Genomic DNA, 17,799 nt, shown 5'->3' on the forward strand with positions numbered 1-17,799 from the left:
GTGTTACGTCTAAAAAGATCTCGAATCTGGTTCAATATACTAACAATTACTTTTACTAAAAACTACTCTGTATAATTATTGAAAGCGTTATGCATCAAACATATAAAGACATTGCCCTAGTTAAAAACATTTATAGTAGACATATAGATTATGATTATTCAGATTGGTAAATGATAATCCTTCATTCGTCCCGTAGAAAGGGAACATTTATTTTTTTCTGCAAGAGATTTTAAATACTCTATTATTGTTCGTGTGTTTAGTAAAGAGAAAAACTAAAAAAAAAATAACTAGAAAAATGATGTTTTTATTAGAAATATGTTTCAAAAAATTTGTCAATTTGAATACATGAAAAATGAAAAAGAAAGAAAGAAAAGAATATCCGAGAAGGAAAAACGGGTATCAGTCCCCAGCAAGCTGCGGTAACCTAAGAAAATAGAAGCAGGAGGCAGCCACCCTCCTTTCCTCTCAATTCAACCAATTCATTCACTCACCAACGTAACATACTAATCCATTCACAACACTCGATTTCCTTTGAAACTTTCATTCATATTCCATCCACTACACATACAGACATTCACACACATACATATATCCAAGACAGAAGAGAAATGGGCTGGGAAGGTGCAAGCGGGCAGCGAATTGCGGTGTCATGGTTGATCGGCGGTCTTGTAATTGGGTTATCCGTGCTGGGTTTCCGCCGCCTTGCTTTGCCGCACAATAAGAAGAAGAAGAGGCCAATTAGGGTGTACATGGACGGCTGCTTCGACATGATGCATTACGGCCACTGCAATGCCCTCCGCCAGGCCCGTGCTCTCGGCGACCAATTGGTCGTCGGCGTTGTCAGCGACGCCGAGATTATCGTCAACAAGGGCCCTCCCGTTACTCCTCTCGACGAGCGGTATACCTCAATTTTAATTTAATTTTACCATTTCCTTACTTCTTTCAAGTGTTTGTTTAATTGTTTATTCATACCTCTGATCTGTAATTGTTGATGTTGTACATCTGCTCTCTGCCCTAGGATGATCATGGTTAGTGGTGTTAAATGGGTGGATGAGATTATCCCCGATGCTCCCTATGCTATCACCGAGGAGTTCATGAAAAAGCTGTTTGATGAATACAACATTGATTACATTATCCATGGGGATGATCCTTGCGTTCTTCCGGATGGGACTGATGCCTACGCCCTTGCTAAGAAGGCTGGCCGTTATAAGCAGATAAAGCGCACGGAAGGGGTTTCAAGCACTGATATAGTTGGTGTGTGGTTGCAATTCTTGTTTATCCGAAATTGGTGTTTTTGTTTGCTTGTTTAAATATGTGTGTGAATAATTACATCATAGTTGTTGTAACGTAGTAACGATGTTAACAATGTGCATTGATCGGATTTATATGTTATTGCATCTATATTATGGTAAAAGCTTTCCAAGATAAAAAAAAAATCAAAGCTTTATTGTTTAAATATTTTGTTTTAGGTCGTATGCTTCTCTGTGTGAGAGAGAGATCAGCTGGGGACAGCAATAGCCACTCATCTCTGCAGCGACAATTCAGCAGCAATGGCCGCTCAACTCTGCAGCGACAATTCAGCCATGGTCGCAACAACAAATCAGAAGATGGTGTCTCTGGTAGTGGGACACGGATATCTCATTTTCTACCCACCTCTCGCAGAATTGTCCAATTCTCGAATGGCAAGGCATGTGGATTTATAATGAAAATTTCACTGCTTATCTTAATATATTCTTTCTGGCTACATCAGGAATTATTTTAGTATTTGGAGACCATTTCATTTTGCTACCCTAAACCCTCTCTTTTCTATCTTGCTAACTAACATTCTTTAATATTTTGTCTTAAGTTATTCTTTCTGATGTTATTTTGATTGCAGACTTTGCAGTGTGACCTAACCTTTCTTCTCTATCTTGCTAACCTGCATTGATATTATGCCTTGAGCAAGGGATGTTATTTTGATTGCAAATGTGACTCAATCTCTCTTAACCATAGCTTTAAGCATATCTAGTAAATAGTTGGATTTGCTTCTTGCTTTTTTAAATGGCATGGAACCAAGGAAGCTTGATAATGTGAGTGTTATGGGATTCATACAAAAACTAAGGCAGCTAAATAGAAACTTCTGGAATCAAGCAAAAAAACTTAAAAATATATGCAGTGCCCTTACCAGATAGTTTGGTGTGCTGTTTTGCCTTTTGCATAAATTTATAAACTGGGTTTGTTGGACTTTAGAGTCGAACGATGGACTCGCATGCATATCTGTAGCTAATCTGGTCCAAATCAGAGTATAATTTTTTACTCCAGTACCAAGTTTATGTTTTTATAATGCCATTATACTGCAACCAATCCAAGCTTTGCTTCTCCCTTCATATGGGACGGCGAGATGGTGATCTATTTTGATAACCATGCTATAATATCAATTAGCTTTTAAAATTTAGGTATCTACAATATCAATTTAGATATCCAAGCTTTCCTTCTTCCTTCACATGGGACGGAAAGAAAAGTGTCAGTTAGGTATCTATAATATCAATTAGCTTTTAAAATTTATCTTTGATTCTCTTTCAGGGGCCTGGACCTGATGCTCGTATAATTTACATAGACGGTGCATTTGATCTTTTTCATGCCGGACATGTGGAGGTATGTTATGGTTCCAAACTCCAATCGTTTTTACTTAATGTATCTATTAATTCAGATTATTTGACAGTATTGTAGCCCAGAATGTATGCTTTATTTAAAATTTAATGTCTATCCATCTAATCGTATTCGTCTCATTCTTTTGTCTAATGTCACAGACTTTGTTGAATTACTTTTACTACATTAGTACTACTTTTCCAATGCTAGCAAAAAAATTTTCAACTTCTTCCGTTAATATTATGTACTCAGTTGCTATTTGTTGTTTTATACAGATACTAAGGCTTGCCCGGGGGCTTGGCGACTTTCTTCTTGTAGGCATCCATACCGACCATAATGTCAGGTATGATGTTTATTTTTCTTCATTCCTTAGATGTATTAATTTGCATGTAAAATCTGATGTATCCTGTAAAAGATCACTATTCCTAGGTGAGAATTTTTTTTAGAGCTAGTAGATTATAAGCTTTCATGGATGCTCTATATCAGATTTATCCGGAATGGGTTGTGACTCATGATGCTTCACATATCTACTAGTAGAACATAATCACCTTAACTATTATAAAATCCTACAACATCCATCCACAACCATTAGTCATATTTATTTTTTTTCATTTTTGGCCTTCCACAAATATTAGTCACCTTCTATTTTTGGTACATTTCTCTCTCTGTGAGGTGGACCTCATTCTCCACTAAAAACACTCCAACCACCATCTCTCTCTCACTTTACCAATTTTGCATTAAAAACCATGTCATCCACCAGTACCAAGATTATTGGTAGTGGGAGGAAGCTGTAGTATATTTGCTGTTCTATCGGATGAAATATAAGTAATGATATCCTAAGTGAAGCTTACTGTTGCGGGATCAAATTGTCCATAATGGCAGATTGCACTTATGGTCTGTTTGTTTTCTTGGTTGATATGACAATTGATCGTGACTTAGACTGAGTTTAAAGTATGCAATAATTACTAGTGCCTGCTTTGTGATGTTGAATAATTTGATTCTCTTTAAAATTTAAATAAAGCGAAGGATGAATGAAACCTACTAAAGTGCCAAGTCTCATTGCAAGTCTCTTAGTAAAATGTTTGATAGAGAAACAGTGAAGAACAGACCATTGGCTGACTACACTATATAAATGTCTGTTGTGGACCTGTGGTCTGGTTTGATCAGATGCTTTAAGGGGGTGGGGTTTCCAATTCTCTATCAGCTCTTTTTTTAGGTTTATGGGGTTTCTAATGTCTTTTGTGATAGGGGGAACTTAAGTAAAATTTTACTTGATGAGGTTGCTTTTGTGATTTTTCCCTGAGCAAATGCAGGCCAACCAGAATGGAATATGATAAAATTTTAGTTCTAGGATTTCTTGTCCATGGAAGACGGAAGTTATGTTGAGATTAAGTACAGAGAGTTGTACCTGTAAAAGTTGATGGGATGATTTATTGCATTGCTCTCCACCAAAACAACCAAATACTTAGGGCCTTATCGTAGTCCCTTGCTACGATTTAGAGAATGAAAGGAAACCTTTTATTTTCTTAGTATGGAATAGAATGTGAAACTTAATGTTGAATATTTCTGGTGACAATGTGACATAATTATCTGAAGTGTGAACTATTTATTCTAAGGATAAAGACACCAAAACTGATCCCCAGTATCCTTTTTATTAGTTCTTTTACACCCCTAACAACGAAATGTGGATAGTGAAAATGCAAATGTGCTTTGAGACACAGCAGGGCAATGGACAGACGATGTGAGAGAAACGTTTAAGTGATGGGAGAGTCTCTTATTATTTAGATGTAGAAACTGTCATTATTGCCTTGCTGCTTGCTCGACATAGTTATTTGCTGCTTGCTCGACATAGTTATGAATGTCATTGTCAATGTTATGAATCAAACATGCTTTGATAATTTTTAGTAGTGCACTCTCTAATGGCGTCAAAAGTTTACCCAAGTCTTTGTAATGTACACTTGTACATGATTTTCACAAACTGTGATGCTTTGGACTAATTGTGTGTCTAGAGGGTTTCTTCCACTTTGAATCGACTTGATGGTGCGTTTTACTCACAAGTAGTAAAATCTCACTCAGCATTATGTACTGCTCATGAAAATATTTATAGCCAATATCAAACTTCAAAGTTCCAATAGTGTGATTAACGTCAAATTGTTAGTGGTGCTGTGGGTGCATTCTCTGCTTAGCATTCAAATACAACTTATTTTAAGGTGCTTGCTAACATTGGCCTCAGGGTGTAGAATAATGATAAAATTGCAAACTTTTGAGGCAGACATTTGATAAAACCTCCACCATGTCTGTTGTAGTGCAAAAAGAGGACGTCACCGTCCAATTATGAATCTTCATGAAAGAAGCTTGAGTGTACTGGCTTGCCGATATGTGGACGAGGTTATAATTGGTGCCCCAATGGAGGTGTCAAAAGATATGGTAAGTATGATGAATTCACATTTAACTAGTTACTTATCTGCATGAATACAATATTCCATCCCTTGCATTAATGATTTAAGTCTAGTAAGAGGTAAAAAAAGTTAGTGAGAAAGCATAGAATGTGATTGGTAACAGTCTAACAGACAGTTGGCACCCACATATATAAAGTCGACTTTTAATTTCTACTTATTTCTCTGGTTAAAACACTTCTTCCTTCTTTCGTACTGAAATCATAGTTGACATCACTGGTTCTGAATCAGCAAACAAATCCCAATGTGACTTATGTACTTTGGTAGTATTTCTTTTTTTTTCAGGCATATTCTTACCGTTACTATAACTCTATGCTTCTCTGACCTTGTATAAGTTAATAAGCAAACTAAAAGGCTTCAATGCCAAGTTCAAATTAGATACTTGCAACTGCAGACTGTAAATGCTGTAGATTTGATTTTTGGTTGCAATTTTTATTCTTTTAATTTCACTTGGAGAATGTAGGCATGTTCTCCAAAAACAAATGCAGCCTTTTTTAATGTCTTGAAGAATAAAGTACTATTGATTCAACACAGAAAGTAGCATATGCTTGCAGCCTTGTTCTGTTGTAAGCATGGTTTAACTTACTACAAAACTAAGCAAGTTACTTGAGAAGTGAGAATATTGTTATACAGCCTCTATATTCTGAGGTCCAGTTCTACTAATAAATCTCTCACTTCATGGATTATGCTCCAAAGTAATTTGAAACTTAAATGGCTGAGATGAACCCTTCCTATCATCAGTTTTCCATCTGGTTTCTAATTCCTGATGCTGCAGATTACAACTTTCAACATCTCTTTGGTTGTGCATGGATCTGTTGCTGAGGATAATGATTTTCAGAAGGTACTGCTAACAAATACGTGTACCCATTTAGTTGTTCAGTTACAAATATGATTAGCTAGGTTTGCTGATGCTGTAGGACAAACCCTGTTATTTTTGCAGGAGAAGGAGAATCCGTACGAGGTTCCTAACAGTATGGGTATTCTTAAGCTCTTGGAAAGTCCTCTGGAGATTACAACTAGCACGATAATCAAGAGGATCGTATCGAACCATGATGCATACCAGGTTTTCACCCATCTAGTCCTTCAGATTTACGAGTTAATTGGAAAAAGATAAGTGATTAAAGCTATTGTTGCAGAAACGGAATGAAAGAAAAGCTGAAAGTGAGAGAAGATATTATGAAGAGAAAGCTTTTGTGACAGGAGATTGATTAACTCTTAGAGTCTGGAAAGAGTAAGACCACATGACTTTGATTAAGTTAAGCCATTGTTTTCATATTGTGGTAGATGTTTTCATATTGAGTAAGCCAAGTTTGATTTCAGGTGGAGAAGACTTGGGTTGACTTGATGCTAAGTGGACGTTCTTGCTTCACAATAAAGAGGATCCTCTCATCACTGATGTTTTTGTCTACTTGTATTTTCTTTTGAAAGAATTTGAATTTGGTAGAAGCTGTAGAACAGTGCAATATCACTATGACATGTAGCAAACAACAGAATACTTAAACTTTGATGAATATTAACTTTGCTGAATCGATGATTGATGAGTTTTGGAATACATTTGAGGAGAAGAAAACTAAATTAACATGCTATTGAAGGATAAAACCTAGGTTTCCATTCCAAGATCAAGTCTTGGGCAGTCTTTGACTCTAGAACAGCTTTCTGCATATATCCTTGTCGATGATGCATCGTTGTCTTGTCGTTGCGGACTTAATGGGTGCTGCTGGACACGTCTCCGCAATCCCGGTGAGCAGTGGCATGGATCTCGGCGTCCCTTGCTCCTCTTTTGGGCGCGTCTCAGCAATCCCGGTGAGAAGGGGTGTGGATCTCGGCGCCCCTTGCTCTTCGGAAATGGCATCCATGATGGTGCCATATACAATGTCAAACAAACGCTGCTCTTCATCCTCCTCATCACCATCATCGGCCACATTATCAAATTCTTCAATGAGAGAAGAGGCAAAGTTGAGGCGACGAACGACGTGGCTGTGCGACTCATCCCGGTACCTGAGGCGGCGCGGAGCAAGCAACAGCTTGTCGGAGCCTGGGGCAAAGGAATCGAACAAGGTCTCTTTAGGAGTTTCGACATCAGGAGAAGAATGGGGTGGGGAATGCTCTGCCTTTTCCTCTGGAGTTGCTGGCCCAGCTTCCTCATCGCCTGTTTTACAAATCAAACTCCAATTTTTCCCACAAATAGCTTGTTGTTCATCTGCGCAGACCTCAGACCCCATGGCTTCCTTTTTTTCGAAGTCAGCTAAGCTAACAAGCAGTTACTGGAATTAAAAATAAAACATAAAAAAAAAAAAAAATCAGTTGGGGAAATAAATTAGGGTTCCGGTGAAAGGGGGAAAACGTGAAATGGAAACGGGAAATCGAAGCTGAGCCCTAAGAAAACGGAGAAGAGGAAACCGAAAGCAAGGAGAAGAAAAACAGACCGGCGATTGATTGAATGGAAGAGGAAAAGCGGCGGACGGAGGTGGTTGTCTCTGTGGATGAAATTGGCGGGCGATGGAAGTGATAGTGAAAGCGTTGTGGTACCTCGCTGCCGCTGAAATTGGGACAATTTTGACTCTTCACCTTATTTGCCGCACGTGATGGGTGGATGGATGCATATCCAACCAGATGCTCTATGGGTCCCACTTCCCATCCCTAATTTTTCATTATCAAATGTTTTTTAATATTTTCTGATTATTAGTATACTGGATAAATTTAAAATACTAAGTATTGCGTAATTAAATAGTATTAGTGGGTAACAAAGCACCCCAATTTAAATATTTTCTGATTATTAGTATATTGGATCTAGGTGAGCAGTCAACAAAAGACATTGTTTTATAAAGCGATGAAAATTTATTTTCTAATATTCCATTTTCAAACTTTACGAGAATACTATAAATAATTATAATTAGATCAAATTTTATTAATTAAATAAGTATTATACAATTAGTATATAAAGATATGAGAGTAGAAAAACGAGGATATATAACTGAAAAGAGAAAAAGTCGTTAAGATTTTGGACGTCCAATTTCTTTTTTCTTTTTTCTTTTTTCTTCCTATCATCATCAAATCCTAAGAAAACATCGTTAATCTGTTGCCGGAGAGAGAATGGCGTACAGGAGGAAACAAGGAGCGATGTCACGATCATCCACCTTCAAGGAGGAAAAGAACCCCCCACCCGACGACGGAGAAAGGGCCGCCGCCTCCACCCTCGCCGCTCAGGCAATTGCCACCTCCGCCGCCCACCGCCACTCCACGGTTCGGTCTCTTCATACATACACATTCGACATTCCATTCATTTTTGTATTAATAGATCCATTTTCTCTTATTTATTTAATCGCATGAATTTAATAGAAGTTTTGATTGTATACATACATGTGATTAATGTGGGATTGATGAATGGGACAGGGTGGTCCCACGTATGACTACACGGCCATGGGAAGCTCGAACGAAACGGGCAGTTTTTGGGGAGTTCTTGCAAGAAAAGCTAAGGCCATTCTTGAGGATGATGACATTAAATCACGCCCTCATCTTCTTCTTTCCCCAAGCCAGAAGAGACTAGACTCTCCCAAAGCTCATCCTCCTCCTACTCAGGTTTTCATTTCAATTTTCTCCAAATCGTCTGACGTCGATGAAGATCAAATTTGAGAAAACAAAATAAGAAAGGGCTTGACAAAGAATATGGATGTAAGAGATGAAGAAGAAAATTAAAATAAGAAATAGAAATGTATTGTTATTATGGAGTACTATCTGCTTTCCACTAGTTAGAAGCATTTCTTTTAGATAAAAAGATTAAGGAATGAGCGTTTAGTGAGTTTGGTGAAGATAGAATAAAGTAAGTAAATACTTGAAAAGAGAACAAAGTAGAAGAAATCCTTTATAAAGAAAAATGACTCAACTATATTATGACGAAAAAAAAAGGTAATTGAATCAATGTTAGACAAAGCTAATTAGAAAGAACATATATTTATTTGGCTTGCCAGAAAATATGATTAACAAAGCTCTACCAATATTGCCATTGCAGATTCAAATATCGAAGAAGCTAGACACTCCCAGTCCGAGTCACGCCGCGATAGCTTATTCCACGAGGAGCAACATTGCCAAAACCTTGGACCACGGAGGAGAGAGCAAGGGCGATGAAACTCATAAAATACAGATAGTAAGAAAAGGAAACAATCTAGTGCAAGAGATGGGAGACCACCATAAATCAACAGTACAACAAGTACCTAAGAATCCCACCACCCAAGAAGATCTGCTCAAGGCATCTCGCGACGTAAGGTTGCTACACTCTCTTGTTTTATAATCACTCCGTCCAGTAATATGTGTCCCATTTTCTCATATCATTTCCAATTAACTTTTTATTACATTAAGTAAGATCTCACATTTCATTATAAAACCAATACACATTGGTGGACGGAGGGAGTATTACTTTTTCAGCAACTGCATTACAGTTTCCTGGATTGAATATCACAGGTGGCGATGGCGACTGCTGCCAAAGCAAAACTACTGCTTCGGGAGCTGAAAACGGTAAAAGCTGACCTGACTTTTACGAAGCAGCGATGCACTCAGTTGGAAGAAGAGAACAAGACCCTCAGAGATAATGGTCCTGCTCACCATGACGACGACATGGTATTTATAGTGAATTCTTATTAAAATAAGAACTAAGAACCAATAATACTGTTTAATGCAAAAATATTTGTATATAGTGATATACTGATGGATATGTGTTTATTGATGAAAAATGATATTCAGATTCGGAATCAGCTGGAGACACTGCTGGCGGAGAAGGCGCGTTTAGCTCACGAAAACTCAGTGTACGCGCGTGAGAATCGCGTGTTGAGAGAGATAGTGGAATACCATCAGATGACGACGCAGGATGTTATCTACGTGGACGAGGGGAGTGATGAGGTGGCAGAAGTTCATCCAATCTTGTACTCGGCGTCTCTCCCTGACTCCCCTACCTCTCCACCGGATCTCTCCTCTCTCTTCCGAAGCGCCTCTGCCACCGCCCAACTCCGATTTGACCCTTCATTTTGACTTGTTTGTTTGTTGTTAAGAGGCCTTTTGGTTTGAACATAGATTGATGAACACTCAACGTGCATGTATATTGACTTCGAATATCTTGGATACAAGAGAACTACTTGTGTTGAAATCTATACTTGAAAAAAAAAATGAAGGTTGCACTTATGGCATTATTAGACCATATTTGCTCCTTGACCGATAAACAATGGCATGTAGAGACTAAGCATGTCTATCGCGAAAAGAATTATGTGGCAAGACTTTATGGCTAACTGGGGTCTGATGATGAACGAGATCTTTTAACAGCTAAATGATTCTCCAAGAGGGACTATTAATCTACTTGCTAAATAAGATAGGTGAGACCGTATCACTTGCTGCCTAAACATGCGTTCTTAAAACCAATGTTTTAAAAATCGGACCGAATCATACGGTCAGACCAGTTCGGCCACGAACTGGCAACTTATCCGGTTCGGTTTGGACATTAAAACCGTTCTACTATTGGGCCGTTTTGATTCACTCAAGCCGCCCAGTTCAACCAAAAACCAGTGACTGGTTAAACTGGTTCAGCAATTTTAACTTTTATTTTAATACCAGGAGTAGTACAATATAATATTTAGAAAAAGTTTTATTGTTGCATTTTTTTCGTAGGAAAAAGTTATATGTATTGTAGGATTATTGATATTTCTTGTCATGAATGCTCAAAACTATGTATTATAATTGTCAATTTTGTTTATTATTTATATTATTTTATTATTTGTATAATGTATTATTTAATTAAATATATATATATATATATATATATATATATATGTGTGTTGCGTATTCCGGTTTGACCATTGGTTCGACCGGTCGGACTAGTTGAACCGTGAACCAATAGCTACGCCGGTTCGTCCACCAATCCGGTTTTTAAAACATTGGTTCTTATAGTGCTGACTATATTCTTGTAATTAATGAAAAAAAAAGTGATCCATAACGTAAGAGCATAGCTAGGATCACAAAGGATGAGATTTTTGTATTCAATCATAAATGAATATGCATTTATCAATTTTACCCAATAGAAGGGAACCCAAAATTTGAGAATCTAATTTGTTTCTTTAAGTAAGGCATATTATTTTAATATCTAATAATTACTCTTAATAGAGTAGAATCTACTCCGTTTCTATAAGTAATGAGTCAAAAAATAATTCAAGAAATGAGATTAGGTATTAATGTAGAGAGAAAGAAGGAGATATGATTGAAAATTCAAAAAGATATTAGCATGCACGCTTTTAGGAGATTCGTTAGGGTTTTATTGATGATACGCCTATATAGAATTAATCGGATAGATGGATAGATGTAGCGCGAAATATATATGTTAAAAAAATGATTGTGTTGTTAATAATGTTGTGGACATGTAGAGTGAGTGGTGAATTAAGTAGTAGGGACTTGGATGGTGTCCTACAAAACTATGCTTTGGAGGCATTTGCTCGGCGGCCAAAGACCGGCGTGGCGTACGATGGGGCCGTCTCCGGCATCAGAGTATCGGCGATGAGGCTCAAGACCGGAGCTTTAAAGAGGAGAGGAGTGAGCATGTACCAAGAGTTCCAAATTCCAAAGGGAGTGATGACACATCCCTATGTGGAGAGGCTTGTTCTTCTCTACCACAATTTGGCCAATTGGTCCTTGGCATACTACCCTCCTCTTGAGGGCTACACCTATTTGGCCCCGGTGATCGGTCTCCTTGCTTACGATGCGTCGCAGTTGAAGATGCGTCTCAACATACGAGCATCTAGCCAACCCATATCTATCAATTTCTCGAAGCTGCTGCTGGCTCCCATGGCCATGCCCGCGCATCCAAAATGTGTGTTCTTTGATGTCAATGGGTCGGTCTACTTCAGTGACATGATGTGGAGTAATATCTGCACGACTTTCCAAGAGGGCCATTATTCTGTTGTGACTACTAGTATTGCGCGAAATGATAGTACTAGTACTGGTTCGACTCGTTTAAAGTGGTGGATGATTGCTGGTGGGGTGTTGGCATTGGGAGGAGTTGCGGTTGTGGCGAGGAGGAAGTACGAGCGAAGGACGAGGAAGAAGATGGTTGCGGAATTGAGTGAAGCTTTCTATATGAGTAACAATGGCACCCCGGCGGCTATGCCAACAAGGACTCTTCCTATACTTGAGAATGAATATGTACCCTAAATTCACCCCTTTGCATCTTTTTTTCATTCAACTGTTAGCTAGCTGCCAATTGCTTGTACACTCAAATTGGCCAAGGAATATTAAATATGATAATCACAAGCACCATTAGATCCATAAATCTTTAGATTGTGTTTCTACTCACAATTGTTCACTTCAAACCCAACATTTTCAAACAATCCTAACATACTACTAAAACAAATGGCTTTAAAGAGTTTCTGCCAAAAATCATCTCTTCTCACGCAACGAATATATTTTACTCTAAAAGCTATCAGTATTGAATTAGAGGTTAAATCATTTCAATTATATTTTTCAACCTACTTTTTCTACAAATTTTTCCCAATTTTAAGATATAGTTCGAAGAAAATCACAATTATAGAACTTGAATAAAAAAAAGCAAAAGTTCTACAAACTCGTTCTGTAAAATGATATCTATTGATTTGAGACATATGACTATAAAATGGCATCAGATGAATTCATATAAATTCAATTTTATTTAAACCAATTATCAAAAGGTAGTTATAAATCTATTTACTTAAAAAAGTACAATATCAACTAGTTAAGCACTATCATTTTTCAAAAACTAATTGCCTAATTTCGAAAAACTGATTGCAATATGTTTATGAAAATCAGTACACCGTGTAGTAATATATATTGACGGTTCAACAACTTCACCATTCTGATTTCTGTTTCAAACCCAACACTTTCAGACAATTCTAATCTCAATAAAAATAGACTTGGATGTTAAGCAACACATGTATTTCAACAGATTTATCATAAACAACATCCAAAAATCACCATAATTCTTGCACAGTTTGTACATAAATCCACCCAACACATTATTCATTCCAGCATGCCACCAAGCATTGTAATCTACATCACAATAAAAGAAGCCAGAATAAGTGATAAATAAAGAAGCACACCCAAGAAATATGCTTAGGCCATAAGGCACATACAAGAGATTGTAAATAGTAGAATATTGCCCAACAACTTATTCAGATACAAACACTAAAGAAACTATAACGACCAAACTGAGAGTAAGAACCAACTGAATCTTTATCTAGCCGCACTTAAGATCTAGGAAGACATGCACCAGATTTGGATGATCTCCAGATGCTGAAAGAGGACCACTATATTTGCTAAGTGATCTGTAATCATTTTGAAAATAATAAAAGAATCGGTTGGGAGTGTAAGAAGCTGGCTGTGAGTTAGGTGGTGGAGGTGGTTGGTTCCAAATTTCTTGGTGTTAAAGGGTGTGGTCAATCACAGCAACTGAGGGTAATGGAGTCAGGTGGAGAAGCAACCTACGAGATCAAGAAATGAGCTGAAACAGTGAACTATCAACTATCCGTTGGAAGCAGTTATATTTGCAGTTCTAACTGATTTAGTGTAGCTCTCATACACTTAGTTTGATAGAGTATAAATGTTTGGAATAGCTGCTCATTGTGTAAAGATATTGATATAGTTGTAAGCTTGAGTTCTTTCATTTTGAATAAGAAGCAATTCTACTTTCTGCAATAGTTTTCTTCTCTCAAATCTCACACACTCTAAACCTAGGGTTCCTCGATTGAGTTCTTGGATCAATTCCAACACTTGGAGCCTTACTTGTACCCTTATTTCTCCCTCGTGCACCTAGTTCCATCCCTGAACTCCTTATATGTATCTGAGGGTGATAGTTTAAGGAGATTGTGGAATAAGCATAAGCATAGAGGATAACAGCAAGCAACAACAACCAACCCTGATTCTATTTGGATTGTTCACATGATTTCATTTGGAAAATAGTTTGGGCCGAGTTTTGTGTGACGTTGGTGAAGGTATTATATTTTAATTGAAATTTGAAACTGGTTCCAATACCATACATAAAATGAGATTTGTGCAAGGAAATATGGATAAACTAGTAAACTTGTATATTCCATAATCAGACAGTGGCAGTGCACACTCCATTTATCCCAATTCCTGGTTTATTGATTGAATTAGAATTTATGCATCGACAGTGGAAATAATATATTGTCTGCAAGTGTTAACTTTCATCAGAAATTGAGTTAAGTTGAAAATAAGATCTACGGACAAAGGTATGATGACAAACCAAATTGTGCCTAACTACCCTGTTTTAACATGAGCAGTACAGACTGCCACTTTTAACCAGTTGTGCTTCATTTGGCTTAAACTTATGCATGATGTATGAAAAAAATGGTGCATAAATATCCCGTATCCCATACAAAGTTATGACTGAAGCACCTAATCGCTGAGCGAGTAGCTGTCAAATAATTCTGTGATGTTCTTAGTTCTTGTGAAACAGGGAAAGTTATGAAATAAATTGAATAGAGAACATGGTCAAAGAATTGGATGAATGTCTAAATATAATCCCACTATCTCAGCATTCGGTATTTGCAAGCTCTGGCTCAGGTTGAGATAAATTACCACTAGTATCAAGGAAGCATTAAATAATTACTACTAACTTAACCGACAAGGCCTCATTACACCTATGCATGATCATGAATAGGGAAATATATACAGACCTGCCATTAACTCGCCTAGCTCAAGAAGACTTTGGGGAGACTACAAGGGTAGTAAGGTGGGTGTCGTGGTTCATAATCTTGAACCCGCTAAGGTTGGGCTAAGTAACACTCATTACAATATCTTATTTAGACCTGCTCCATGTATTGAAAACACCCTTGACATCTTTCAGATTTGCCAGTGTTTTTATCTGTGAGAGAGGAGGAGAAGATGGAAGAAGACCACAAACTTTTGATTGATTGAACGGACTAAAGGAGGGTGGCAAAACCAGATCTGGAGAACAGGTTTGCAGGCCTAAACCCAGCAGTTTTTATGCGGGGAGAGACAGGTTGTGTTAGACTATGAAGCAAGGGGCAGCAGGTCTCGGGTTTCATCAAACCCACCCATTTGAACATTCTACATATGGATCTAATAGAGGATAATTAGTACGGCAAGGAATCAATTATTTAGATTATTATCAACTTCATTAGTGGAACAACTAGGATGCCTTATCATTAGCATAGTAAGTTCTACTGGAAGAACAAAAAATGGTTGAAGGCAAATAAGTGTGAGGCAATTAGCTATTTTCATTTTGGCCTAGTGAACTAACCAACTCAGATATGACACCCCTGGATTCTTAGTCTTTGTTTCTATTTGATGCTCTTTGTAAAATGCACTTGGTCAAAATACTTGAGCAACTCACCATGTTTGGATTCTCAGTGGCATGTCAGTTTTCAGATCAAGCATGACTCATGGCCAAATACACTTGTTTGTGTGATTGAATGTTCATTCAACATATGTAACTCATTGCTCATCAATACAGGACAACAAATGAAGTTCTATGCTTAACATAAATCAGTGCAGTCATCTTTCCATTTCATCAGCACACTGAACACTTTACTCAAGTGCGATGTTCTATGAAATATATCTTTTTTTTATATCTCCAAAACAGACATATTTAGTACTATCAGATCTTATCATGTCTGAACTAGTTGCATATACATGTATTTTAACATGATAAACTTTCATGACTGTGGAGTGGAATAACTCAATACAACATTTCTTGCAAACAAAGCACTTACAGCTACAAGTCTTATAACTTCAATCCTCATGCTACTATAAAGTCTAGGAAATTCCCTACGAGACCAAGAATTTCATTACCCTCTCAAGTCAAGCTCAAAGAAACTCAATTGCCCTACTGGAAATATAAAATGTAACTGTGCAGAGACAAGTTTGTCTACATGGTGAGTATCAAATCAAGTCAACTAATACACTGAAAATGCTTATATTAATCAGATGATAGTATATCTAGAGTGGAGAAACATATATCAGACGAAGATAGTAAAAGAAAAACAGGAGGCAAACCTAAATCAGCTGGAAGCAGGAGGCGAAGAGAGCATCTCAATGATTTTCTTATCACGTTTCTCCATAGCCACATCCCAGACGTCGTTCCCAATGTGCTTAGGCTGAGGAATCAATAGCGAATCATCAAAGGAATGTTAAGAGTAATGTAATCAAACAGATTTAGGAAATAGATAAAAGTGGAGAAGAAGGTACGGACGCGGCCGTGAGCAGCTTTGTGGATGTGATACTGAGCGTTGCCCATAACACAGAGCATCCCTGCTATAATTCCCAATGGCAGCATCGCTTCCAACCACACCAGCCCCATTCTGTTTAATTGATAAGATCGGCGACCACAAATTCACTCAGATCCCTCAATTCCTGCTCTAGGACTGGGAGAATCCAATTGGATTTTCGATTTTCCTTTCCCTTTTACTCTTCCTCTCGGTCTCTCAAAAATCAAAATAAAGCTAACTACATTTCTGGTAAAATAAGTTTAGTTGTCAGAAAAATATTAGAGCATCCACTGTAGGCGGCCTTTCATAATAGCCCCGCCCCTTTTTTTTATCCACATCCCCGCCTTTTTGTCCATAGTCCTAATTTTTTCCTCCACTACTCCACTATAGGCGGACACTTCTAATAGCCCCGAAATTTTAATACCTAATTTTAATTTTAATTCAATTATAATAAGTAATTAAATTTATCGGACTATACGTAATTATAAAAAAACGGGTATAAGTGAAGAAATTAAAATTAAACACTACATTTTCATTGTATTAAAGTGGGGTAAAATTATACAATGAAATATTAATCTATTAAACATCATAATAGTGTTCACACTGCACCGGCACCTCCCCTACGTGCCCAAACTTCTTCAACCAAATCGGTCTGGAGTGTGGTATGTGCTGTGCTCCTGCGCATATCACTGAATGTTTGGTGTGAAAATAATGAGAAGTGGAGGAGTGGTATTTATAGATATAATTTTCGAAAAAATTTAAAAAATAAAAACAAAAAACTCAAACGGGGCGGACGTCCATAGCCCGTCGCCCCACTATAGATCGCCCCTCCATCGCCCCGGATCGCCCCGCAGCCACCACCATCGCCCCGTCCTCACCCCGTAGGAGGCGAAGCCTCTACCGCCCCACCCTCGCCCCATTTTTCTTGTCCGCCCCGGGGCGGACGTCCGATCCATTATAGATCTCCCCACCCTCGCCCCAGATTTTCGTCCGCCCCCTTTCCTCCTATAGTGGATGCTCTTATTCATGTAACTATTTAGGGCATCCACGTGCGGATGTCCCGGCGGACATCCCAAAAACACCTCCTGCCACGTCATAAGGACATCCCACTGCACAGTGACGGACGTCTCGACGGACTTTCCACAATATAATAAAAATTCACAAATTCACCAAATTAAACAATTTACGGAATTAAACAATTTACAGAATTAAAATTTTGACACAAATACGGAAAAATTGCAACCACTTTATTTAAAAAAAACATACATAGTACAAAAAAAACATACATAATTATTTAAAAAATTACATAGTTAAAAAGAAACCGTCGTCACACTCCTCGGATTCCCCGCCGCCAGTACCCTCGTCGTCCCCGCCGGTAGTCCCCTCGTCGCCACTCTCCGCCATGTCTCCCAACCCCAAATCGCGCCGCATACTGTTGATGATATCCTTCAGCGACGACC

At 38.0% G+C, this 17,799-nt stretch overlaps 4 protein-coding genes across 4 annotated transcripts; 3 read left to right on the top strand and 1 right to left on the bottom strand.

Moving 5' to 3' along the window:
- Positions 1 to 365: 365 nt before the first annotated feature.
- Positions 366 to 6,611, top strand: LOC121810239 (ethanolamine-phosphate cytidylyltransferase-like). Its single transcript, XM_042211009.1, has 10 exons — positions 366 to 898; positions 1,019 to 1,254; positions 1,470 to 1,687; positions 2,563 to 2,634; positions 2,904 to 2,971; positions 4,935 to 5,055; positions 5,860 to 5,925; positions 6,025 to 6,147; positions 6,221 to 6,315; positions 6,405 to 6,611. Exons 1-9 carry the CDS (start codon positions 609 to 611, stop codon positions 6,290 to 6,292), a joined length of 1,266 nt encoding a protein of 421 aa, XP_042066943.1. The 5' UTR covers positions 366 to 608; the 3' UTR covers positions 6,293 to 6,315; positions 6,405 to 6,611.
- On the bottom strand, positions 6,578 to 7,664 carry LOC121810255 (unknown protein 1-like). Its single transcript, XM_042211034.1, has 2 exons — positions 7,511 to 7,664; positions 6,578 to 7,348 (listed from the first exon to the last, which is right to left on the bottom strand). The coding sequence occupies exon 2, from the start codon at positions 7,304 to 7,306 to the stop codon at positions 6,728 to 6,730; it is 579 nt and encodes a 192-aa protein (XP_042066968.1). The 5' UTR covers positions 7,307 to 7,348; positions 7,511 to 7,664; the 3' UTR covers positions 6,578 to 6,727.
- Positions 7,665 to 8,025: 361 nt separating this feature from the next.
- Positions 8,026 to 8,717, top strand: LOC121765686. Its single transcript, XM_042165006.1, has 2 exons — positions 8,026 to 8,327; positions 8,478 to 8,717. Exons 1-2 carry the CDS (start codon positions 8,178 to 8,180, stop codon positions 8,715 to 8,717), a joined length of 390 nt encoding a protein of 129 aa, XP_042020940.1. The 5' UTR covers positions 8,026 to 8,177.
- Positions 8,718 to 9,785: 1,068 nt separating this feature from the next.
- LOC121774193 lies at positions 9,786 to 12,269 on the top strand. The gene is made up of 2 exons (XM_042173965.1): positions 9,786 to 10,000; positions 11,486 to 12,269. Exons 1-2 carry the CDS (start codon positions 9,786 to 9,788, stop codon positions 12,267 to 12,269), a joined length of 999 nt encoding a protein of 332 aa, XP_042029899.1.
- Positions 12,270 to 17,799: the final 5,530 nt, after the last annotated feature.

This window comes from Salvia splendens, chromosome 1 (genome assembly GCF_004379255.2).
Source record: "Salvia splendens isolate huo1 chromosome 1, SspV2, whole genome shotgun sequence".
NCBI classification, from domain to species: Eukaryota; Viridiplantae; Streptophyta; class Magnoliopsida; order Lamiales; family Lamiaceae; genus Salvia; species Salvia splendens.

What these genes read in the sequence shown, in the direction of transcription:
- LOC121810239 (XM_042211009.1), top strand. Translation starts at nt 609, where the DNA reads ATGGGCTGGGAAGGTGCAAGCGGGCAGCGAATTGCGGTGTCATGGTTG. An exon ending in TTCAAGCACTGATATAGTTG is followed by an intron (nt 1,255 to 1,469) that starts GTGTGTGGTTGC and finishes ATTTTGTTTTAG; the next exon opens with GTCGTATGCTTCTCTGTGTG. An exon ending in AGGATAATGATTTTCAGAAG is followed by an intron (nt 5,926 to 6,024) that starts GTACTGCTAACA and finishes TTATTTTTGCAG; the next exon opens with GAGAAGGAGAATCCGTACGA.
- LOC121810255 (XM_042211034.1), bottom strand. Translation starts at nt 7,306, where the DNA reads ATGGGGTCTGAGGTCTGCGCAGATGAACAACAAGCTATTTGTGGGAAA.
- LOC121765686 (XM_042165006.1), top strand. Translation starts at nt 8,178, where the DNA reads ATGGCGTACAGGAGGAAACAAGGAGCGATGTCACGATCATCCACCTTC. An exon ending in CCGCCCACCGCCACTCCACG is followed by an intron (nt 8,328 to 8,477) that starts GTTCGGTCTCTT and finishes TGAATGGGACAG; the next exon opens with GGTGGTCCCACGTATGACTA.
- LOC121774193 (XM_042173965.1), top strand. Translation starts at nt 9,786, where the DNA reads ATGGATATGTGTTTATTGATGAAAAATGATATTCAGATTCGGAATCAG. An exon ending in GCAGAAGTTCATCCAATCTT is followed by an intron (nt 10,001 to 11,485) that starts GTACTCGGCGTC and finishes GTGGACATGTAG; the next exon opens with AGTGAGTGGTGAATTAAGTA.